The 25,197-nt window shown below is 35.3% G+C and overlaps 5 protein-coding genes across 13 annotated transcripts in view; 4 read left to right on the top strand and 1 right to left on the bottom strand.

The window, feature by feature from the left end:
• Positions 1-2,428: 2,428 nt before the first annotated feature.
• On the top strand, positions 2,429-6,796 carry LOC140972709 (uncharacterized). 9 transcript variants are annotated; one of them, XM_073435089.1, is made up of 6 exons: positions 2,429-2,544; positions 2,802-2,889; positions 3,263-5,369; positions 5,454-5,514; positions 5,605-5,828; positions 6,236-6,796. In XM_073435089.1, exons 3-6 carry the CDS (start codon positions 3,271-3,273, stop codon positions 6,303-6,305), a joined length of 2,454 nt encoding a protein of 817 aa, XP_073291190.1. In that variant the 5' UTR covers positions 2,429-2,544; positions 2,802-2,889; positions 3,263-3,270; the 3' UTR covers positions 6,306-6,796. The 9 variants fall into 9 exon arrangements, with proteins under 9 accessions (XP_073291190.1, XP_073291186.1, XP_073291183.1 ...); XM_073435085.1 differs by having other exon boundaries at positions 3,198-5,369; XM_073435082.1 differs by having other exon boundaries at positions 3,162-5,369.
• Positions 6,797-8,952: 2,156 nt separating this feature from the next.
• On the top strand, positions 8,953-12,609 carry LOC140972708 (protein trichome birefringence-like 24). The gene is made up of 3 exons (XM_073435081.1): positions 8,953-9,568; positions 10,287-10,564; positions 11,600-12,609. Exons 1-3 carry the CDS (start codon positions 9,148-9,150, stop codon positions 12,380-12,382), a joined length of 1,482 nt encoding a protein of 493 aa, XP_073291182.1. The 5' UTR covers positions 8,953-9,147; the 3' UTR covers positions 12,383-12,609.
• A 7,805-nt stretch (positions 12,610-20,414) lies between these two features.
• LOC140974604 (hydroquinone glucosyltransferase-like) lies at positions 20,415-21,363 on the top strand. Its single transcript, XM_073438164.1, has one exon. It carries the CDS (start codon positions 20,503-20,505, stop codon positions 21,361-21,363), a length of 861 nt encoding a protein of 286 aa, XP_073294265.1. The 5' UTR covers positions 20,415-20,502.
• Positions 21,364-23,214: 1,851 nt separating this feature from the next.
• On the top strand, positions 23,215-23,798 carry LOC140974603 (NADPH HC-toxin reductase 1-like). The gene is made up of 2 exons (XM_073438163.1): positions 23,215-23,453; positions 23,657-23,798. The coding sequence occupies exons 1-2, from the start codon at positions 23,215-23,217 to the stop codon at positions 23,796-23,798; spliced, it is 381 nt and encodes a 126-aa protein (XP_073294264.1).
• Positions 23,799-24,145: 347 nt separating this feature from the next.
• The window catches only part of LOC140972707 (probable WRKY transcription factor 53), a 2,151-nt gene continuing 1,099 nt past the window's right edge, over positions 24,146-25,197 (bottom strand). Inside the window, exon 3 of the mRNA XM_073435080.1 lies at positions 24,146-24,851. Coding sequence (XP_073291181.1) covers positions 24,305-24,851 — 547 coding nt within the window. The 3' untranslated portion in view covers positions 24,146-24,304. The remainder of the gene's footprint in view (positions 24,852-25,197) is intronic.

Below are 25,197 nucleotides of genomic sequence, written 5' to 3'. Positions count from 1 at the left end.
TTAAAAATCACGATTTATTGTTGTATTTTTTTCGTAAACTTTAAAGAAAAATATAAGTGGGTATTAGTTTTAGTCTATTAGTAGTGTTACAATTATAATTTGGTTGAAACATTTTAAATTGGGGGTATTTTTATTGGAAAATTTGAAAATTTATGTGAAAACTAATTTTAAAATGATTATTAGTGATTAATTTATTTATTTATTTAAATGGATGAGAGGACAAGTTTAAAAGTCGTAGGATTAGGAAAGCAATATCTAATTTCTCTCTGTTTTTTTTTTTTTTAAAAATCATCTTTTACGAAATGGGCTTTTGCCGAAGCCCACAATTACTAGTCCGATATATAGAGGACAATGAAGGTTGTAGATTGGTGAATCTAGATTTGACGGCCCAAAAAAGAACGCCGCCGTAATTATTTTTTTTAAAAATTATTTAAAACTCGTTCTTTATTTTTTAAAAATAAATTATAATTCTCAATTCAAATCCTTACATCTCTCGAAAAAAAGTATTTTATTTTTTTATTGTATAACGCAGCAAAAAATTAAAATAAAATCTGTAAATATATTAAGTGCTATCAAGAAAATAAAAATCAGACATCCACTAAGAAAGTTGTTAGTGTAAAACGTTAAATTTGGAAGGATTAGGAACAAATACTCGATGTAGTAGCAAAATCTATAACTAATAGTAATTGTGCCATCTTCAAGTATCACGTTTCAATCCTTATACTTACAATGAAAATTATTGAACCAACAAATTTCATGCCAATAATTACACTCCTTGCAATCAACGAGAATTGAATTCATGAGACTCTGATACCAATTATAAGACTAAATGTTTGTCGTTTTACCAAAATCTATACCTAATGACAATAGTTTAACTCAAATATTTTAAATCCTACGTCAACTCAAACATCATGTTTACATTATTTTATTGTACATGAACAATTATTACACCAACACAAAGGATATAAGAATTGGAATTCTATCGTTTTAAAATTATCCAAACAATTAAAATGTTTTTAAAATTGTTGATTTCAAACGAATGGATCCAAATACTTTTCAAAGTTTTATTTAAATAAATATTTACTGATTTAATAATTAGAGACGGATGCACGACTTATGCACAGCCTGTAGATGTACGAGGTCAAGTCAACGATTTATTATTTATTTATTGTTATTTAATACTTTATTATTGGAATCTACGTCACTCGGTGGATCGACCAATGATGTTGACCCAATTATTTGGTCAGAATATTGCAACCCGACCGTATCATATGAATCATTCATTGATTTAAATTCTTATTGACTTCCATTGCACACGAAAAGAATTATTCTGGCAACTCCTCTCCAATTTTTTAGCAGTTTCCCCAGCATGGATTTATTCAATTAATTCATAGTTTTTTTTTAAAAAAAAATTATCAATTCCATTCTCAAAGTGAAAATAAATATTTAAAAGTTTTAGAAATGAGATTTTAGCAATGTTTTATTTATCCAAGCAAGTGAAGGGAATACTCATTCATTACAATTAGTTGTCACATCGACGTCATGTCTGTGTAAGAAATGAGAAAAAGAAACAAAAATAAAGAACTAAATTGAAATTCGACTTAACAAAAAACCAAGATAATTATAAAAAAAAATAGTAAAGGAAATTTCAAATGCCAAATCGATATGAATTATGCATTTGATAGGTAATAAGTAAATATTTTTCAAACTCTTTCTCATTAAATAATTTTGCTAGTAACATTTAATGGATGCATGAAATGTATAGAAACAATTTAAGATTTGAAACATTGTATAGTATCCAACAAAGTTGATGACCACTAAACGTGTATTTGTTATATTTTAAATCAATAAATAATAATAATAAATGGTCGCACTTATAGCAATGTAGACTTGGTCAAAAAATGTATAGGAAAAGTTGTCATTTAACCCCAAAAAGATTACGCGTATTCACCCTTCTGTTCGAAGGCCAAAACCATGCTTTCGTTTCTTTCCCTCATTTCATCTTCTTCTTCTGCTTGATCCGACAAAATTCTTTATTTAAAATTAGCTCTAAATATGTACGTCTTGCGTGTTTGTATAAATGGAAAAAAGAAATTTCCCGACTTGCTGTTTTATGAGCACTTCTCAAAACATAGTAGACTCGATATTTTTTATCTGTTTTTTTTTAATAATTTGAAGGGTCTAAAATTTGATTAATCCTCCTCTATATACTTTTTATGTTATATATAATATATGTATTTCCTTTTATTTTTAAAACCTCGTACGTACTCTGTTTTGTTTTGTGACTTGTTATCTCGAGATCTTCGCACTAAATTCATTTAATAGTTATTTATATAAATAAATTATTATTATATTTGACGGATTCAAAAAAAAAAAAAAAGATTCTATTTCAGTTAGGAGTAAAGTCAAATAACTTGCTTAAAAAAAATATTAGTAATAGCCTGTATTGTATATTAGGATGTAGGAAATTGTACAAAAAGGAAACACGCCACGCATACAGAAACAAGCAAAAGCGAACGGTGAACCCCAAGAAACTGCGCAAAGGTAACGGAAGTAGCTGTATCACATGATGTTTGTGGTACCTTCAGATTCTCCCTGAAAAGATATATTATCTTCTGTTCGTGTTCCGCGGATTCTGCGGCTCGGCGGCAGAAGTTTCTGGGAAAAATTGTTCAAAACCTCAAGTTATTTCTCATTTGTTAAATTCTCGTTTGGTTTCTTTGCATGTACATGTGTCATATGTTTGTGGGCTTGTTCAAAATTGACTGAAAGTTGCGTAAAACTAATGTCTGAATCTGCAGAAGTTCGGTTAGTCCTTGTCCAAAGTGTGGCAATATACTTCCAGAGGTCACCAATTACTCTGTGGTGGTTGTGGTGCTGTGCTTAAAGGTACATTTCCTTCAATTTCTATTGTTTTTTTTAGCTTTTTTGCTGTAAATATTTCAAGAAACAGGAAAATTAGGAGACCTAAAATTCAGGGATATGATTTTTTTTATAAGGATGTCTAGCTCAAGTTCTCAAATTGGACGAGTTTTTCTTGGAGCTCAGAAAATTTCTCCGTAGTTTCCTTTTTTTAATGCCGGAAACGTTGAAAATTTGGTGGTTAATGAGTTGTTTCATCCTTGATTTTTTTCTTTCTGCTGCAATGTTTGACTTTTTAGCCAAGAGCAAAGTTGTCGACTTTAACAAATTATTAGAGAAATCTGGTGAGGAAAGGACTGTAGAGACACGTTCTGATAAATCTGGAAAGTACATGTTTCAGCGAAAAGAATGATGGACATGAATGATGGTTCAGAAAGTGATGTGAGATCAACCATTAGTTCTTCAAGTCGAGACGAGAGGAGGAGGATCTCGCGCGTTGGTGCTGAAAATCATAGGATTCGTCTGATGAGCGAGGAGAAGTGGGATGTTGAGACTGATGCAATACAGGATAAAAGATCAGATGGACTCCGAGCGAAAATTGCTCTAGATTTTGAGTATTTGGCAGTGGATGATGAGAAAGAAGAGATTGGATTTCGGAGATCAAAGCGAGCTGCAGATATAAGAAACGCAGATATAAGTGAAATTAATGGTTTTCGGAGGGCTCAGATAATGTATAATGAGGGGATGAGATACTCAAATGAAGGCTCATCAAATTTCTTGCCAAAGGCTGGTTATGGGTTTGATAATCTAATGAGGAATGTGGGTGATTATATGGATGAGCTCAACACTGCTGCCTATGCTGGAAGAGATCGAGCCGTGCAGTTGAATGAGTTTGATGAGCAAAAAGATCAGAGTAACAAGGGTAAAGAAAAGTTTCCTTTTGGTGGGGGAGTTACTCATCCAGAACCATACGTATCTAAACATTCTAATGTCGATACATCATTGGGAATGAATAGGGGAGCTCTCCAACACTCACATGCCGATTCACAGATGAGAAGATCGTCTTATCAAACTCAATACAACGATCCACCTCCGTTGATGCGAAGGCAAGAAATGGGTAGCAATGGATATTTTCCTCCACAATATCCTCCTAGTCACGATCGGGGTTATGGGGACCCATTAAGTTCACAAATGCTAAGAGAAAACCCGCTTAGAACTCCGGCTCTTAGTAAATATCAGCCATCTCGTGCATATATTCCTGAACGGTACAAGAGTGATGGCATGGTTTATACGGATTCAATTGATACATATGCTCCTAATGTTAGCCGTCACCATCCATCTTGCTCTTGTTTCCAGTGCCACAACAAGAGAGATGTTCCTCTCTCTTTTCAATCTTCTGCATACGGCAATAAGTTTTCTGGTGTTCGGAATGACATGATGTATAATCATGGCAATCATGGTTCATTTGGTCTACGAGAATATAACCGGAGAATGTCCGATTCATCATCTGTGAGATCCCAAAATCCACAGTCAAACGCTAGATGGCCTGGTGATGTAAAACCTGAAGTTAATGGTGTTGTTCGATCCCGTCCTCAAAGGGTGCATTTATCTTCTGGTGGACGACATTGTTGTCCTATAGCTGGTGGCGCTCCGTTCCTTATGTGCCACAGTTGTTTTGAGTTGCTCCAGTTGCCTAAGAAATTTTTTTCCCAGAATAGTGACAGAAAGAAAATGAGATGTGGGGAGTGTTCCACGGTGATATTTTTCACAGTTTCGAACAAGAACTTAGTTGTTTTAATTGATGATGTGGAGGAAGTGAATGCTCCTGTAAAAGTTGATGACAATACGGTCATGCTGCAGACACACGTAGATGGTCGTGTAAATCAAGTTAGTACGATCTTTTCATCTGATGATTTCGATGATTCTTGTTTTGATTTCTGGTCTATGGATCGAGAACTAGGACAACTTTCAACTGGCAATGGACGCGATAACAAGTTTATGGATCTTAAAAATCCTCGTTCTATGCCAGATAGTGAAAATTCGGCTGCCGCGCCAAATGGTTCCAACTTGAATGAGCTGCCAGTTGGGAGCAAAGGAACTTCACCTCCTGCTGGCTCACTGCTTGTAGAATCGTCCGGATATTCAAAAGAGTATCATGGAATGGACAATTCCGGAGAAAGTGACAAAATATTGCCAAGCAAGACATCAACTGGGCAGATTTCGATGAACGATTCATCACCAGTGACTGAGATAGATATTTCAACCAATGAATATGCTAATACCGGAACAACTTTTGATTCGGGTGATGGAAGCAGCAGACAAGGAGGTCGTGGAGCCGAGTCATTTTTTGCTGGCTTTAAAAATAGGATCTTTAAAGATTCAAATAAAACCAATCAAACTCTTGAGCCGGAAGAGGCCAACGTCACTGTTAACGGGCATTTAATTTCGGATAGATTAATCAAGAAAGCTGAAAGACTTGCTGGACCAATCCACCCTGGGCATTACTGGTATATATTCCACCCTCTTCCTCTGTATCAAATAAGCTCAGCTCCCTTTTATTCGTCAACTTTGTGCTAATTTTCTTTCACCAGGTATGATTTCCGAGCTGGATTCTGGGGCGTTATGGGAGGTCCTTGCCTTGGCATAATTCCTGTCAGTTGATTATTTTCTATAATTTACAGTGACCTGAAGTTCCACAACAGCTTTTTATCATTTATAAAATTTCCGTGCCATTTCTTGCAGCCATTTATACCTGAATTTCACCATCACATGCCTGAAAATTGTTCTAGTGGAAACACACGCGTGTATGTAAATGGCAGAGAACTCTGCCAAAGAGATCTGAACTTGTTGGGAAAGAGGGGGATGCCAACAGAGAGAGAGAAGGCATACATTCTTGAGATATCTGGAAGAATCCTTGATGAGGATAGCGGTGAGGAACTAACCGGCCTAGGCAAGCTTGCCCCAACGTGAGTTGCTCTTTTCTTGTGTGGAGTTTATAGAATCTCTTTGTTTGCACAATATTTTGATATAGCCTCAACACTCGTATTAATTTTTTCATGTTCTCTCCACTGCATGAAGTAATTGGCCGTCACTGATGACAAAAAGATAACTTTTATAATGTGGCATCACCATAGCCTGTGGAAGTATGACTTATATCAGTTCGACGGAGTCTTGAATTTGGTGGAGATTTCAATATACAAGCATCTCATAACAAATGCATCTTCCTTGGACTCGGACATCTTTTTATCTGTCACGATGTCTCATGGGAATATTCCTACTTGATAGTTTTAACAAATAAATCATTATAAGTTGAAACAGTTTGCATAATTAACGTGGACCATTTCGATGATTTACTAACTTAAATATCGTGCAGCGTGGAGAAGGCAAGGCGTGGATTTGGCATGAAGGATCCCAATGAAGCTGCACAACCTACAGCTGTCTGAGGACTCGTATGCATTTCGACTACTCGTATGCATGAATCCTCCTCGTAAAACAATATTCTTTTCTCTAATAATAAGATTACAAAACACCAACGAGAATTACATGATTTTTTTGATTCCTGTCCAATTGTGACTAATGTATATATGTGCATGAATGCATCAGGATGTCTCCATGATGTTCGCATGTATGCTGTAAAATCTCTAAACCTTTTTTTAAGCTTCCAGGATTTGTGACACTGTGCAGTCCTTGCCTGTGAAAATAAACGGCATTGCCTCGTTTCTTTATCATCGATTCAGGACACGACTATGCAACTGTATCCTGGAAAAGATGTAGATAATCAGATGTTTTGTCTTGTTTTTCAGTTTTTATCAAGGATTTTGTGGCTAGATGTGATTCTGTGTACTCGAGAATTTCGTCCGATTTAATGTGAATGATTTTGTCTGCAAACCGTGTAATCGAACTCCGTTGAGAATTAAGCATTTTGTTTTTGCAGTATCAATTCATAGAACTGAGTCATGCAGGACATTGAACTTTTGAATCAAAATCAAGATGCTATCTTTAAACTATATTTGCTAGTTTTTCATTAAGATGAAAACATGGCTCAATTTGTTTTGAGAAGTGTTTAAGTTGTATTTGGACTTGGACGGAAGAATTGATTTAAACAATGAATTTTTAAAATGATAATCATCTCAGAAATATTTGAAATATACCTCAATTATTATTGAAATTACATAACTTGAAGTGAATTAAATTTGAAATTCACTTGACTTTTCTATTCTCGCAAGTCAAAGAATTTAAAATTCATATATTTGAACACAATCTCAGATAAACTTCAAAATTGTCAATAAAAAAATTCTTCCAACGGCCTCTCGTAAGAACAATCTATGGCAGGTGAATTAATACGTAAGTATAAAGAAATAGGTTATTTTGTCCATTAATATATTATTAAACTTCAAAATGAAACCAATCTTATATAATTTTGATTCATAAAATGTTTTGATTTGTATAAATAATGAATATATAAATGCACACAATGCATGGGACAAGAACAGGCAATTTAAGAAAAAAATTACGAAATTTTTCTGTGATTTAAAAATATAGAAATGTATTTAAAATTAAATTTTTTAGATAAATAATTTATATAAAACAATTTAACCAATTATTGCCATTGGTCCATGTGATGAGATATGGGTGGTAGGTCATGTGGTTAGCTTTTTGTTAATGGGGCCGAAGGGGCGTTCAAAATTTAGAAAGAGGGCCCATTAAGGCCCACAACACCTGTGATGATAGTGATAGAGATTATGGGTTCATAAAATTTCATCCTCAATGAATGTATGGTCTCAATTTATAATTGAACTGTCGGCTATTTTTTTTCCTTTACAAAAAGGGTGATAACATTTTCACCTTATCCAAAATTAGTTAGAAATTCTCCATGTTTTCAAAAAAATAAAAAAAAATAAAGACTGGAAAAATTAATGCTTAATAAATCACTCTTTTAAACCAAACAATTTTATATTCAAATTAGCTCTAAATATCGAAAAACACGCGTGCTGACATAAATATAAATAATAATACGAAAGAAAAATATATCTAGAAAACATAATTTTTACATAAAATTTATGTGAGACGGTCTCATGGATGAATTTTGTGAGTCAAATATTTTATTCGAGTCACTCATTAAAAAATATTATTTTTTATACCATATTTTTGTTTATTGTAAATATGAACAGTATTGACCAATCTCACGAATAAAGATCCGTGAGACCGTTTCACAAATAAAGATCTACTCTATCTTCTAAAGGGTTGAAAATGAAATAAGACACTTGCATGAGTATTAAAGATATTAACGAAAAACACAGAACATTCGAAGAACTAAACAATCCTCAAATAGAATCTATTATTTGTAATTAGTGGTTCGTTTATTACATTATACTATACAAATTAATACTCCTAAAATAATTATTTTTGTCTATATTGAGATGTATTCATATTCATATTATGATCAATGAATATGATTGTTCCATTCTGTATAAAATTGATTGCTTTATTCAACTAAAAGTAAAATATCATAAAATCCAAACGAAAAATTAATATAAACATAATTACACTTTATACAAAAATTTAATATAGTAAAAATTGNATATATATAAACCAAATATGAATTGGTTCATTTTGATTATGATAATCTAATTTCACGAAATAAATAAACCAACCCATCAGCACGTCATTTAAATTCAATATTTGGTGCGTAAGATGGAGCGTTTGTCATTTTATCAAAATTCAAAATTATAATTGGTGATAATTGTACAACTCTAATCTTTTTAAACATACAATATCTCATACACTATGTTTTGATTGCTCTATTAAACATAGACAATTATAGCACCTAACGATATCTCAATAATTGCACTTTTTGTAATTAATCAGAATCGAATATGTGATCTTGACTCTGAACATTTATCGTTTTATCAAAAATTACAAATTACATTATATGATAATAATATAACTCTTAGTTTTCTTTTTTTTTTTACATATAACTTTTAGTTTTTCAAACGTACAACAAGATGAGTATAACGTTTCGACCCCATTGTCATTAGTGCACCGCGGTGTATGGGATTCGTTCATTAATGGCTAGTTTGACTGGGCAGATGAGATCTGAATATGGATGAGACTTCGCAAAGCACCCTGGAAGACAATTTTTGTGACGATGAACCAACTGCCCTACTTTAATCTTTTCTTTTCTTTTTTACATTTCTCCACCTTTTAATTTTTTTTATAATAGATTAGATTTAGCCCTTTGCTTCTCAGTTATATCATCAATATTTCAAGAATATCTTCAAATATATGTATATCAAGAATCTACGAGTCAATATTTCATCGTTCTTTATTTGTTCTTCCGCTCATTCTATTTATTATATTTTATGTCAATCTCTGTTGCAGAGAACCAAAGAATTATATATATATATATATATATTCTTATCAATGTATTTAGGTCCCAGAGGTGAGAAAAGAATGAAACAATTGAGCTACAATGTCTACAGGAACCCAGTCTCGTCAGTTCTCGTGAAATTGGGAGTGTGCTTTCTGTTACTGGGCCTTTCTTATTGCCTGTTTTCTTCAAGTTTAGTACTGTTTTCACCATCTGTGGTTGATGATAATGAGCTCGGATTGAATGCTGACGATAATTTTTCACCTCAAGTGGCGGATCCACCGGAAAATACCGATGATCTATTGGTGGATCTTGATAATTACTCTTCTCAAAATGGTGAGAATTTCCCAAATTTCCAGAAGCCATGCACGATATTTCCTGCCCCTGTTTCAATCTGTGTTAATTGTGTATGTTCTTGTCTGGGTTCAGAGCCAAAAAATTGTATCTGCGCATTTCCTTGGTTATGGTTTCAAAATATGAATATGCAATCAAAAATCGAGAAAATCAAGTATTTTTACTCGATGCTTTCAGTTTCAGTTTGTGCGTGTATCGGTTTCTAATGGTTTATGTCTTGAATGTCTAAACCACCAAATTGAATGTCTAAATCACCAAATTGAACTTTCTGTCGGTTCTGTTAAGTTGCACATCCGTTGAGTTGGAACTGAGGAGTGATTTGAAGATGACGAAGTCCAAAATTTTTCTATGAGCAAAACTCTGTATATTTTTTTTATTAAAGATACTTTTGTTGGCCTCCTTATGTACTGATTCCAGGCAAATGCTTCTGTTCAACGTATGAAATTGTTTCCCCACCTCCTTTGATCTCGAACTCTTTAGAAATTTGGTTTCAACTGTACCTGTTGGCACAGTTGTCTTCAAACACCAACACATTCAAATTGTGCATTCTGGATATCGGGTTTCACCTAGTTCATTAGGTGGCTAGAGATTTAAGACGAGTATCGAGTTCTTGAATCTGAGAGTTATATGCCACTGGGTTGATTTTTGACCGATACATTATAACTTTGGTATCTTTTTTGTCCAATATCCTTTTGTGCAGAGAGCTGCGATTTATTTATCGGAGATTGGGTTCCAGATCCTAAGGGTCCAATCTACACCAACACCACCTGTTATTCCATTGAGTCTCCCCAAAATTGTATAAACAACGGAAGGCCGGATTTGGATTACTTATACTGGCGTTGGAACCCGAGGAACTGTAGTTTACCCAAGTTTGATCCGAATAAATTTCTCCATATAATGAGGCACAAGTCACTAGCCTTTATTGGTGATTCAATTATGCGCAATCATGTTCAATCATTGCTGTGCGTTCTCTCGCAGGTACATTTAAAAGCACCAGAACTCTATGAAGTTTACATTTGTGAACTCTTCCGTGATCATAAGTTAATCTTCGTACACTATTTTGAAGGTAGAGTCTTGCGAGTAATAGTAATTCTCACGTTGTACTTTCATTCTTTTTGCTATTTGAATGGACCTACATCATGTCTGTCCAAATAAGACTTGGAGAACTGGGCAATAAATGTTAGGAGATTAAAGCTGTCGTCTTGGATTTTGTTTACATTATTTAACAAAAGTAATGTGATCCGAGGGTCCTATATGTTCATCCAAAGTAACTGTCAATTTAAAATAATTGGAGGCAATAATCAAGATTTTTCTTTTATAATAAAAACTTATGGTTGAGTGTTAATTAAGGGTCCTTTTAAAGACATCTATTTTTTTCCATATTCATGCATGTGAGGCGATTCATATCCAAGATCTATGATTGAAACTTATAGTCATTTCCTTGGCTGATTTTCAGTGGTCCTTACTCCTTAGCACTGGCATTGGTGTAATGTCTAATTTACAGCGGCTTAGATTTGACGAATGGTTGTTCAAGTAGTTTGTTAGTCTCTGTCAAACTCCAGTTTCATTTCAAATTACTTATGATCATTTTTTTCCTGTTTGTGATTAATTGTTGGAGGAAAAACTTATGTGGTACTCAATATTCAAGAAGATTTCATGTGAAATTTGAAATTTTTTTGTTCGAGGGTGTGGTCGAGTTGTTATCTCCCTCCATTAATGGGTTCTCCCTGCTCACACAATTTCTCATTGATCAATGATATCATCTACTTAACAATGTAGTTGAGTTAGAATAGCTTTTACTATGTACTCAAGGAACGATATGAGAGTCCAAGTTGGAAAAATTTGAATATATTTATGCTGTCATTTTTCCTCTAGTCGAAAGTATGGAAGTTTGTTTTTCTCCACTTTCAATCAAATTTTGGGGTTCATTCTCGTGTTTTTGGGTAACATGTTCTATTTTGTCAGTCTTGAGATGTTTTAGTGTTTTGCGAGCTTGTAATTATCGTCTTGCAGACCAAACAATCGGTTGAAGTGTACCATGATTCAACATTCAAAAACAGAAGATGGCTGTTTCCCTCGCATAACTTCACTGTCTCAGTCGTTTGGTCTCCTTTTCTGGCAAAAGCCGTGACGTTTGAAGACGACAATGGAGTTTCATCTGGTATGATCCGGCTTCATCTCGATGAGCTAGACACAGTGTGGACACAACAATACCACAATTTCGATCACATTATAATAGCCGGAGGCAAGTGGTATCTCAAATCTGCAATTTACTATGAGAACAAAACCGTAGTAGGCTGCCATAATTGTAACGATCAGAACATAACACAGCTGGGATTCAAGTACGCTTACCGTAAGGTATTGAACTCCACATTTAAATTCATCACAGGTTCGAATCACAAGCCATATATTTTCGTTAGAACCATAACCCCAGATCACTTTGAGAATGGAGAATGGAGCTCTGGTGGCTACTGTAACAGGACTAGGCCATTTAAAGAAGGTGATATCGAGATAAGCTATATAGATGAGATACTGAGAAATATCGAGCTTGAAGAGTTCAAGAGCGCAGAGACGATAGGATTCGAAAATGGGACAATTTTGAAACTATTTGACACAATGTTTCTGTCGCTCTTGAGACCAGACGGGCATCCCGGAGTTTACAGACAGTTCCATCCATATGCAGGGAAAGATAAAAACTCAAAGATTCAGAATGACTGCTTGCACTGGTGCTTACCAGGACCTATAGACTCATGGAATGACTTGATGATGGAAATGCTCCTTCGGCGTTCGAGTTGACAGCGGTTCTACTTCAAGTTCTGTACCATTCTTCTTCGAGTTTTGTGTAAATTTGGCTATATATGTTATTTTGTACCCACCATCTTTCAAGTAAAAGTTTTACAACAGTGTGGAGAGGATATTAGCCTACATATATACGATGATGGCATCACTGGAGAAAATCTTGTATACAAATATTTGTACTATCTAATTATTAGTCGGTTAAACGTTTCAATACAATGAGGCTGAGGTTCTTAACAAACAACGGGAGTAAGAGTATAAACCTTTAGAGCAAAAAACCTCAAAACAACTCTATAAAGCATCTACGCAATTTGCAAGGAAACTATTGTCCATCTCATTACGCATGATTGTATTTTTACATACTTGTATGCCAAGTAATATATAAACAAATCAGAAAGGAATTCACCAAAAATTGTACATAACAACATAAACAATAAACAAATTATTAGTTTTTTTTTTGTTTTTTTTAAGTTGGGAGAGAAAAATGTTACTGTTGAGTCTCCAATATGAGATTTCGTGTCAGATGACCAACAAACAATCGGCAGAACCCTAGTTATCTAGCGAGGAAAGAAAAGGACATCAATCAATTATTTTAAGCTTTGAATCAAGGTTTAGGTTTGAATTTTCGAAAAAGTAGATTGTGCTACTGTATTTAATAATAATAATCAATAATAAAGAAAAAGCACGCATGAGCATTAAAATTGGGCTACTTTGTTAATTGTTATATAATATATATATATATATATAATGATACTAATATTTCACTTTTGTTTTTTTATTTTGTTTTGTTTTGTTTTGTTTTTTTTTAAATTTCAACACACACTTTTATTTTTATTTTTTTTATTTCAACAATTCAAATATCAATTTACTCACTCCATAATTTGTCAAATTACACTTTAGTCCATCGATAATGATAAAAAAGACTGTACACACACGCATCGCATGTGCAAAGTAACTAGTATTATATTAATAATGTGGTCATCATATTAACTATTTTAGAAGACACCAAAATATTTAATTCCATAATTATTTTTCTTACCCCACTAAAATCTCCTCAAGTAACTCCATATTTTACATAGAAAAAATTCTAAACAAAACTTATTTTTTTAAATCGAATAACACTTCTAAATTTAAAATAAGTTCATATTAATTGTTTAATATAATTAAAAATAATAATAACACATACAACAACGTATATGGTCTTTCCTAACCCCCTAATAGATAGAGAACCGAGGGTGGTTGAGTGAGCGATAAGGCTGTGGTTTGCAAAGCTTTCGACTTTCCTCACAGCTTTCGGGTAATCGCCGAGAAGTGATCAACGCGGGCTTCTATCAATGTGTTGTACTCTATGTGGAAGGATTTGTCAAAAATCAATTTTTTAGAATTTGTTCTTTATCCTAATCAAATAAAGCCCTAATGTATTGGATCGGAAAAAGGAGTTGTGCCCCACTTTTATAATTTAAATTTATCATGAAATACAAACGTGATTTTCGAGTGGCTTTCCTTAGTTAATTAAATATAAATAAGCCTTACCCGTTTACTTACATAAATTAAATATTATTTTAGCTTACTTACACTTGAACATTGTCAATTAATAATCAGATAGTCATCTTCTAGAAGAAATAGGTACCCATTGGTTGCAACGCACCGTTTTGCAATCTTAAAAGACAAAAGTTACACATGCGGCCAATCATTGTATCTAGAAAGGATCAGTGAACGAGGCAATTCGATTCTCACTTTTTTAAACACGTGTACTTGTTCCATTCTGTTTGTTAGTTTAGTTAGCTTTATGCACACTGAGTTAGTTAAGTTGGTTTAGGAGCCTTTGACAGCTGTTTGCAACTCATGTATATATATGTATGATTGATCACTTTCGTTGAATACAAGAGAGAGAAGAATTCTCTTCTATTTCTCTGGTTTATGCTCTATTCGTAATATGGTATCAGATGAAATTCTTTGCCGCTGTTGTCCAAATTCCTAGATCTGGTGAGAACGCATCGTCAATTCTTCAATCTCTTGCAATCGGAAACTGATCGGTGATCATGCCGCCATCTGATTCGAGTTCCCAGTCCAGATCTGTCGTGGATGATCCGCTCACTCCATTTTTCTTACATCATTCCGATAATCCAGGTATTTCACTCGTTTCTCAGCCGCTCACTGGAGAAAACTATGCCTCTTGGAGTCGGGCGATGCGTATAGCGCTTTCGGTAAAGAACAAACTAGGATTTATTGATGGATCCATTCCTCAACCAGCTGAAACGGATCTTCCTCTACATGCTGCCTGGGTTCGTAGCAACAATGTTGTGATCTCATGGATTCTCAATTCCGTATCCAAAGATATTTCAGCTAGCATTCTATTTTCTGATATAGCGGCTGAAATTTGGAACGACTTACGTGACAGATTCCAGCAGAGCAATGGTCCTCGCATCTTTGAGTTACGACGTGCACTCTTCAATCATAATCAAGATCAGAATTCGGTTGCTGTATATTTCACAAAGCTAAAGACTCTGTGGGATGAATTGTCAAATTTTCGGCCAGCATGTACATGCGGAAAATGCAGCTGTGGTGGGGTTCAATCTCTAGCCTCTTTTCATCATCAAGAGCACATCATGATGTTTTTACTTGGATTGAATGATTCCTTTGCTCACATCAGAGGTCAATTACTGCTAATGGATCCTCTGCCACCGATTAACAAAATCTTTTCCTTGGTATCTCAAGAAGAACGTCAACGAACAATAAGCCTAACCCCTGCAACTGACTCGCCTATGGCCTTTGCTGTGAAATCTCAGCCCTCTAAGTTGCCTTCCTATGGTCAGGATCAGCAGTCCAAGTTCAAATACAAGAGGCGTGATCGTCCATACTGCACTAAATGTGCGATTCATGGTCATACGGTAGACACATGTTATGAAATTCATGGTTATCCCCCTGGTTTTAAATCTCGGCCACGAATGCGAACTGACAGTCACCCTCATTCTTCGCACTCTTCTATGGCCAATGTGAATCTTGTGGGNCACCCATCGTTCAAGGTACTGGATTACTTACATAACACACTGCCGTATGATGCATCCAAACCATGCCCTTCCACTACATGTCAAATATGTCCACTTGCAAAACAAAAGAGGTTACCTTTTGTTTCGAATAATCATGTTTCTTCACATCCTTTTGATTTGATCCATGGTGATATTTGGGGACCTTTCCATGAACCGTCCTATTCCGGTCATCGATACTTTCTCACATTAGTTGATGATTGTACTAGATTTACATGGATTTTCCTGCTGAAGTCAAAATCAGATGTAGCTCATGTAATTCCCCGTTTCTTTGCTATGATTGATACTCAATTTCAATGCAATATTAAGTGTTTTCGTTCAGATAATGCCAAAGAATTAGCCTTCTCTGATTTCTTTAATCAACGCGGAGTTTTACACCAATATTCGTGTGTTGAACGTCCTCAACAAAACTCTGTGGTTGAACGGAAACATCAACATTTACTCAATGTTGCTCGAGCCTTATATTTCCAGTCTCGCATTCCACTCGCATTCTGGAACGAGTGCATTCTCACTGCATGTTATCTCATTAATCGCACTCCGTCGAGTCTGTTACATGGCAAGACACCATTTGAGCTGTTATATCATACTGTGGTTGATTACTCCAGGCTCAAAGTTTTTGGTTGCTTGGCATATGCCTCTACCTTACCTGCGGCTCGATCCAAATTCCAGCCTCGAGCACGTTCATGTGTATTTCTTGGGTATCCACCTGGTGTTAAAGGGTACAAACTATATGATCTTGCTAACAAACAAATTTTTTTATCTAGGGATGTGGTCTTCCATGAAGCCATGTTCCCATTTCATAATCATACACCTACATTATCATCGGTTGATCCATTTCCGGATATTGTACTCCCTCTAGCTCAGCATGAGTCTTCAATTGCCACTTCTCATCAGGATCATATTCCAGCACCATCCCCATCCTTACCTTTACCTCGTCGTTCCACTCGTCTTCTGAGACAACCATCATATCTCCAAGAATATCACTGCAACCTTCTGAAAGCTCCTGGTCTCAACTCGAAGCATGATACACCATATCCACTGTCCAACTTCATCTCTTATGACCAATTAACACCTGCCTACAAAGCCTTTGTCCTTAATGTGTCCTCGGCACTTGAACCAAAATCCTATCATCAAGCTAATAAATACCCAGAGTGGCAGCAAGCAATGATGGCTGAATTAGCTGCCTTGGAATGTAATAACACCTGGTCGATTGTGCCTCTTCCGGTTGGCAAACATTCAATTGGTTGCAAATGGGTATATAAGCTTAAACTTCATGCTGATGGCTCCATTGAAAGACATAAAGCTAGGCTTGTTGCTAAAGGATTCAACCAACAGGAAGGGATCGATTTCTTAGACACATTCTCTCCTGTGGCAAAATTAGTCACTGTCAAAGTACTTCTTGCTTTGGCAGCTTGTCAGAATTGGAATTTGGTTCAGTTGGATGTTAATAATGCATTCTTAAATGGGGATCTATGTGAAGAAGTATATATGGACATTCCCCAAGGGTATCGGTTTCAGGGGGAGCTGGTTAATTCAAAGAATCATATGGTGTGCAAGCTTCACAAGTCTATATATGGACTACGTCAAGCCTCGAGACAATGGAACTCCAAGTTTTCCCAAGTTGTGCTCCAATTTGGACTTACTCAATCCAAATCTGATTACTCTTTATTCACTAAAGGATCAGGTTCCTCATTTGTAGCTCTATTAGTCTATGTGGATGATATAATTATCACTGGACCGTCTCCTGTGCTCATAGATTCTTTAAAGCAGTTCTTACATTGCCATTTCAAGCTTCGTGATATGGGCTGCCTGAAATACTTCTTAGGTGTTGAAATTGCTCGCTCTTCCACAGGCATTATACTATCTCAACGCAAATATGCTTTGCAACTTCTTTCTGACACAGGTTTTCTGGCCAGCAAGCCCGTAATGACACCCATGGATCCTAAGGTTCGCATGAATTCCAATGATGGTGAACCCCTCGAGGATATTACTCAGTACAGGCGCATTGTGGGTCGCTTATTATATCTCACTTTTTCAAGGCCAGATATTTCATTTGCGGTTCACAAACTCAGTCAGTTTATATCTCAACCACGCACACATCATTTACAAGCTGTCCATCATCTCCTTCGATACATAAAGGGGGCTCCTGGACAGGGGCTTTTCTTCTCAGCAACATCTCCCTTACAACTGAAAGCATTCTGTGATGCTGATTGGGCTGCATGTGTGGAGTCTCGGAAATCAGTTACTGGTTTCTGTATATTTCTTGGTCATTCCCTTGTATCATGGAAAGCCAAGAAGCAAACAACCGTCTCTCGATCATCAGCAGAGGCAGAATATCGATCCCTTGCTACCACAGCAAGTGAGATTGTTTGGATGACTCAATTACTCTCAGATTTCTCTATCCATATGACTGATCTCGCAACCATTTACTGTGATAATCAGGCTGCGATGCATATCGCTTCAAATCCAACGTTTCATGAACGCACCAAACACATTGAAATCGATTGTCATTTTGTTAGAGACAAAGTACATGAAGGGATTATCAAACTTTTGCCAATCCGCTCACAACATCAGTTAGCGGACATCTTTACGAAGCCCTTACCCATTGCTCGATTAGCCCCGCTACTGTCCAAGATGGCTATAAAGGACCTTTACAAGCCACCTTGAGGGGGAGTTTTAAACACGTGTACTTGTTCCATTCTGTTTGTTAGCTTAGTTAGCTTTATGCACACTGAGTTAGTTAAGTTGGTTTAGGAGCCTTTGACAGCTGTTTGCAACTCATGTATATATATGTATGATTGATCACTTTCGTTGAATACAAGAGAGAGAAGAATTCTCTTCCATTTCTCTGGTTTATGCTCTATTCATAATACACTTTGCTCCTTCAATAAATAAAAACAAAAAATATATTTGATAATATTTAAAATATCAAAATATGAAAATAAAATACATCAAAATAAACCTATTTTTTGTTAGGTTTGAAAGTGAATATATGATGATATTCACGAGAAAATGAAAGCATAAAAAAAGTAAACAAATTGAAAATGGGCAAAGTCGATTATCATTTCCAAATGTGTACGCGCGAGTGCGAGGGTTCTGTGATCTATATTCATAAGATATGTCGATTTGATATATCATAGAGTGATTTTTTATATAAAAAAATATTTTTTCATGATTTAAATTTAGCAAGATATCTGCTACAAAAATGAACATTTGTAACATGTGTAAGAATTAAGAATAGCATGGCCCCAGCTAAGAAACTCCAGTCCACGGGCGGAGCCAGGATTCAAAATTACCTGGGGCTGGCTCCGTCTCATACTGTATTTAATAAAATAAATAATTAACTAAAAAATTTAAAATAAAAAATATGTAAACATTGAATTCATAAAAACATAGAACAAGAGTATTTAATATTTAACACCTTCAAAAACATGGAACTAAAACACTACCGAAGTTGTGCTCTTCGATTCTTTTTAGAATAAAACTCATTAATTATTAAATCGTTATCAATTTTTTCAACCAAATCTCGTTCGATGTAGATTACCATAGAATCTCCGAAAAACTATGCTTCCATCTTGTTACGAAGAGTTGTTTTAACAAGTTTCATTGATGAAAATGCTCGTTCCGTGGTTGCTGTAGAAACGGGACTAGTTAAAACAAGATGAATCAAACTGTCAATTAAATAAATATATAAGATTTGATAAATAAGTTAACGACGTAGATAAAAATATATAAATCACATATCAATCAAATCGTAGGTTCCTGACTTATTTGTCTTAATTAATCTTCGACATAATTTAGAAATAGTTGATAAATTTTGAAATCTTTAATGGCCAGCAACAACAAGTTTATAGTGATCTAATTGCATTATCAAGTGATGCAAATCTTGTGAATCGAAATCAAGATAATAAAATTTTTCAACAAGTCGATAGATATGATCAACATTAAGTTGCTTAAAGCTTTCTTTATGTTCCAAAGCACAACTAAGTTTAAGAAGTTCAACTGTCTCATCCTTGAATCTATTATTAAGCTCTTCAACTTGAAAATCTATTGTATCTGTAAATACATCAAATCGATAGTGGTGCTCAACTGTGATTGAATCATTTTGTTGACAAGAACGGCATGTACTATATTTTAAAAACTAGAACCAAAATTCCAATTAAACAAATTGATTTTTTAAATTAATTCAGCTCGATAAGTTATTTGGGTTGAAATCGATATTTTGTTACCCATAAACTGAATCGATGTATGGCCTTATCTTAATTCCAAAAATGATTTTTCAAAATTTTTACTCGTAAGAATCATTGCGGTCAAAAGCTAAAGTCAGTTCACGTCATTTTTTAAAACCAGTTGTTAAAAAAAAAATGACATTGACAAACATCAAAGAATAATATGGACATTAATAGAAAACAAAAAGTTTGATACATCATTTAAGTCATTATGCACAAAATTCAAATAATTGATAAATCATATAATATCACATGATTCACAAAGGAATATTAGCGCAATTTCACAAAATCATTACTTTATTTTTCTCAAAATCAATTATTATAAACATACATTAGTTCATACTGAAAAAATTAAAATTCTATAAAACTTTTAGTATTAATAGAAATTAAATAAATATATAATAAAATATATAGTAACTGCATAATTATATTATCACATTAGTTAAATTCAATATATTTGTGTGTTATTATAAATATAGTCTAAAAATATATTTGGAACTTAAAGCTAATATTAAAAATCAACTTACATTAAGTTCTTTTACTTTTTGAGCAAAATACGAACTAAAATCAAATTTGATTATAAATATTTACAGAAGATTATTTTAAAAAAATTACTCATAGTTAAAAGTTTTTTTCAAATTTGTATCAATAAAATAAAGATAACAAAATACAAAAATAAGTCAAAAATAAAAAAAATACGGAAAAACAAAAAAATTTATAAAATTTTGGTGGGGCCCAAGGGTGGCCCAGAGTCCACCAATTTACTTGCTATAAATGAAGAACCCATACACTTCATCTTCTTCACAACACATTCTTCCAGAAATACACTTGTATTTTTGCCACCATGGAGAACTCCGCTCTGCACATCGCAGTCGTCCCAACTCCTGGCATGGGTCACCTGATTCCATTAGTTGAATTCGTCAAACAACTCCACCACCACCACCACTTCTCCACAACCTTCTTCCTGCCTAACAACGGACCCCTCTCCGATGCTCAGAGATCCTTCCTTTTCACCCTCCCTCCCGCCATAGACTACATCATCCTCCCGCAAATAACCTTCGATGGTTATCATGGAAATATAAAGCCCGAGACCCGTATCGCACTGACCATCACTCGCTCCGTTCCGTTGATTCGCGATGCTGTTGGGTCTTTGAAAGGGAGCAAGAAGTTTGCTGCGTTTGTTGCTGATATGTTTGCGGTTGATACATTTGATGTGGCTCGTGAATTCCAGATCCCGACTTACCTTTTCTTTCCATCTTCCGCCATGACTTTGTCTGTTTTCTTTCACCTGCCACAGTTAGATAAAACGGTGTCGTGTGAGTATCGCGATCTACCGGAGAAGTTGCAGATTCAAGGCTGCATCCCGATACATGGAAGCGATCTTCTTGATCCAGCGCAAGACAGGAAAAACGACGCCTATAAATGGATCTTGCATCTCGCAAATAAGTTTAGAACGGAGCCTGAAGGTGTTATAGTGAACAGCTTTAAAGAACTAGAGCCGGGTGCATTTGAAGCTTTACAGCAAAAAGAGAAGGGTAAGCCAGATATTTACGCAATTGGCCCACTGATTCAAATGGGTTCGAATTCCGAAGTTGAGAATTCATCTGAATGTTTAAATTGGTTGGATGAACAGCCAATCAGTTCTGTGATGTTTGTTNAAATTTTGTGGAGAGAAGGAGGAGGATTTTCGAAAAATTGTGAATGAATTGTGTTTAACCTTAAGCCTAATACACATATATATAAGCTTAGGGCCCATTAATAAAATTAAATACTTAATGGGCTTAATCAATTAATTATTCTAGTCCAACTAGTTTAATTAATTAATTAATCTTTTAAAGTCCAATTAAGAACCTTAATATGTATGTTGGTCTTGTACTCCTACAAGTCCATTATACATATACCCATTACTTTTAATTTAAATCCCTTATAAATTCAACATTTGAATTTAATATTTAAATTATAAATTCAACTCCTTGAATTTATTACCTCCAAAATTTAATATTTAATAAACTCAACTTTTGAGCTTAATAAATTAAATTCATCATAAATTCAACATTTGAATTTAACATTTAAATTATAAATTCAACTCCTTGAATTTAACACCTCCAAAATTTAATATTTAATAAACTCAACATTTGAGTTTAATAAATTAAATTATCAAATTTTATAAATTCAACTCCTTGAATTTATTCTCTCCAAATTTCATAAATTCAACTTCTTGAATTTACAATATCATAATTCAACTCCTTGAATTTATTTTCTCAAAATTTAATTATCATAAATTCAAATCCTTGAATTTACTATATCATAATATAAATTCAACTCCTTGAATTTATCCTCTCAATGGGAACAAACGATCCAGTGCTTGTGTGACCCTCAATGGTTCAGGGATACAGCTAACCGTGAGTTCACAATTCTTTGTGATTCATAATAATATTTATTCTTATTCGGGCTTACCCTAGTTAGCCCCATTCTTTTCATCAACACCTTGATCAAGAATGTCAGAACTCATTTTTTATTGCACCCATCTGATCATGGTAAGAGCGTCTAGTAGCATCGCCCCATGATTCCCTAGGTATCACTGATAGTGCCTGCAAGAACCAGTCGATTATGATTAACGTACAGTACGGTCCCTTCATCTCATATATCCCGATCGAATCTGCAACCATTGGTTCATCGAGGGTTGCATATTAATTCGATAACTATGTGACACATATAATAGTGACATCGCGTGTACTATTGGAGAACCCCTTCTCCAACGTATATCTCATACTTTGGCCAGAGATTCCATGCACTAATATTACATTAGATCACATAGGATATCCACACCTGTAGGTGAGCGGTGAATCCCCAACTACAATGCACTGGCTCCTATATGTGTCGCAATTGTACCCAACCTCGCCACCTGATGACTCTCCTGGAGCCGGTAAACGAGTCAAAGCACAGCCCTAGCATATAGAGCCTCAGTGTTGTCCCGGGTCGTAAGGACTAATGGTGTACAATCATAACCACGGACTTATCCTCTCGATGAATGATAACCACTTGGAAAGTCCGAGGGAGGGTTGTTCGGTATAATCATCATATGACTACCCATCTGCATGTTTGGACATCTCTATGCCCTTACCAAGAAACGCAGTACACAACATCACAGATGCTAGTCTCAAGCTCAAGCGACCTTTATCCATGTTTTAGGCGGCTGAATCGACTAGGAACGAATTTAGATTATACAGTGTTTACAAACGAGTTTCAACATCGAATTACGATTCATTTGTATTAAAGTATAATCAAGGTCTTTATCTATGTTTGATAACATGGGTATACAGATAAAGAAATAACAAACCATGAAATAATGAATTATATTAAAATAAAGATTGTTCTTTACAATTGAGTCAATAAAATCCCTAGCCAACAGTTGGCTTGTAAGGCATCTACTCTAACACGCCCATGTTCAGAAGTTGGAGGGTGAACGATTCAACGTTTGAGTGAATGTGTTTTAAGACAGGAGTATAACCGAAAACTTTTGCAGGAATACACCCTGTCGAAAACTTTGGCTGAAATGGAAATTTTGGGATCTGGCAATGGTAAGATAGAGGTGGTGACACTGGCCTGTGGCCTTGTGGGTGGTGGAACTCTAATGCCAAGCACACCGGGAAGCTTACAGTCAATTTTGGCGCTGCTGACAAATGATGAATCTGCATACAACTCCCTGAAATTCTTAGAAGAGCTGCTTGCAAGAGTCCCAATCGTTCACATTGACGACCCACGTTTTCTTTATGAAAGAAGACACTATCAGTGGTCGATTTTTATGCTCGAATGGATACGTTTCCATAGCTGAAATGGCTAGCTACTACCAGAGCAAGTATCCAGATTTTACTATCCAGAAAGAGCAAGTTTTTTTTTATGTTTCCTAGCTAGTATTGGACTTTATAGTTCTTGTTTTCCATTAGCAGGTTGAGGGCGTTTCTGTCGCACTAAATTTATATTTGTTCTGTTTTCAGGCGATTTGAATGCCTGAAAAGAGAAACCAAGTGGGTTTCTACGCTGCTTACGGAGAGAGGTTTCGAATATGAATGTGATCGGAAGACGGTTTTGGATGATAGCGTCAGCTACGCAAAGAAACAAGTAGAACTTGGGCTATAAACTTATTCAACTTGGATTGCCCACTTCGAGAATAGGGTCATATGTTTACTTGGTGATCTTGTCTTTTAGCACCGTGCACGTTCCTCGACTCTTTTCTTTCTTTATTTATGCACTGACTTTGTCCTTTCCAGTATTAATTAATTATTATATCGAATTAATCTTTCGGAGGCCAATATAATTCGAGTTGTTTACACTAAAATCCCTCGTAAAATATAAAAAATATACACTTCTCTGGGATGAAAATTAAACAGAAATAGATCTTAGTTTTTTATGAAAGTTTCACAAACACCCTATGCACCACCCGAGAAAATTAGTTAAAAAAAAAACTCAATTTCTTACCAGTTATATTTCAAACCGGCTAGACGCTAGACTAGTTTCAAGAGTCAGAGATGACTCCAAAAGACTAACTACTGAATGAGTATCATCGAATCCTTCAAGCAGAAAAGAATGATTTCTTTGTCAAAGGAACGGTGAAGCAGTAAACTATGTAGCATTATTAGAAGCAATCAAGGAAAAGGAGCGTCAAAATCAACAAAGTCGATCAAGAAATCAAAGTCACCGGGTGGGAAATCTGCCAGTGGAGTTGGATTTGAGATTATCTCTGTAAAATCTGATTCTGAACTCGGTAAATTGTGGTCGATCCCAAAATCATTCATCTGCCTTGGAGGCAGTGAGAAGTAGGACTCTGATGTTGCTGGAGACAGAAATGGAGGCGAATAGCTTGATTCGATGATGCTCTGAGGTATCGTACAGAATCGCATCTCCATATTTTCACAAGCAACTGGGGTAGTTGGAAAGGAAAAATCAAGAAAATTCTCCTCCTCACTGTACTTCTCTTGAGTTTCAACTTTAAGGGCCCCTTTCGGTTTCGTGCGCTCTTCTTCTTCTTTCTTTCTAATATCGACATTACCATTTTGCTTCATCATCTGCTGCATACAGGTGTGTTTACCTCTGTAAATGACATCAAAGGTCGACTGGTATCTATCGGTTCGTTGGACTTGTTTCGTTGCCAGGCATCCTTGTGTATGGCGATACGTACATCTAAAATATGCCCTGCGATTTTTGACACCTTTCGTCAGATGTCACCAAGTATTCAAGGTCTGGTTTTCATTGAAAATAAGGTTATTAAGTTCCTAGACGGCTAGACGTACTCCGTGTTTCAGGTTTAACATAAGGAGTTTCGAAATGAATTTTGTGTATTCTCTACAAAATGATACACGTAAATCAGCGTGACATTCGATCCAAGCGTAATCAATATATATTCCCTACCCCCACCCCACACCACCCCGATCCCTACAGACAAGAGTCAAGACATGCCACCCGAGTGATTTAGGACTTGGGACACGTCCTCAGCATCCGGCGATGGCCACTTACATTATATGAACAAAGATTATATATA

This window comes from Primulina huaijiensis, chromosome 3 (genome assembly GCF_012295235.1).
Source record: "Primulina huaijiensis isolate GDHJ02 chromosome 3, ASM1229523v2, whole genome shotgun sequence".
In the NCBI taxonomy this organism is placed as follows: Eukaryota; Viridiplantae; Streptophyta; class Magnoliopsida; order Lamiales; family Gesneriaceae; genus Primulina; species Primulina huaijiensis.
This window is presented reverse-complemented; position numbering and strand designations above follow the sequence as displayed.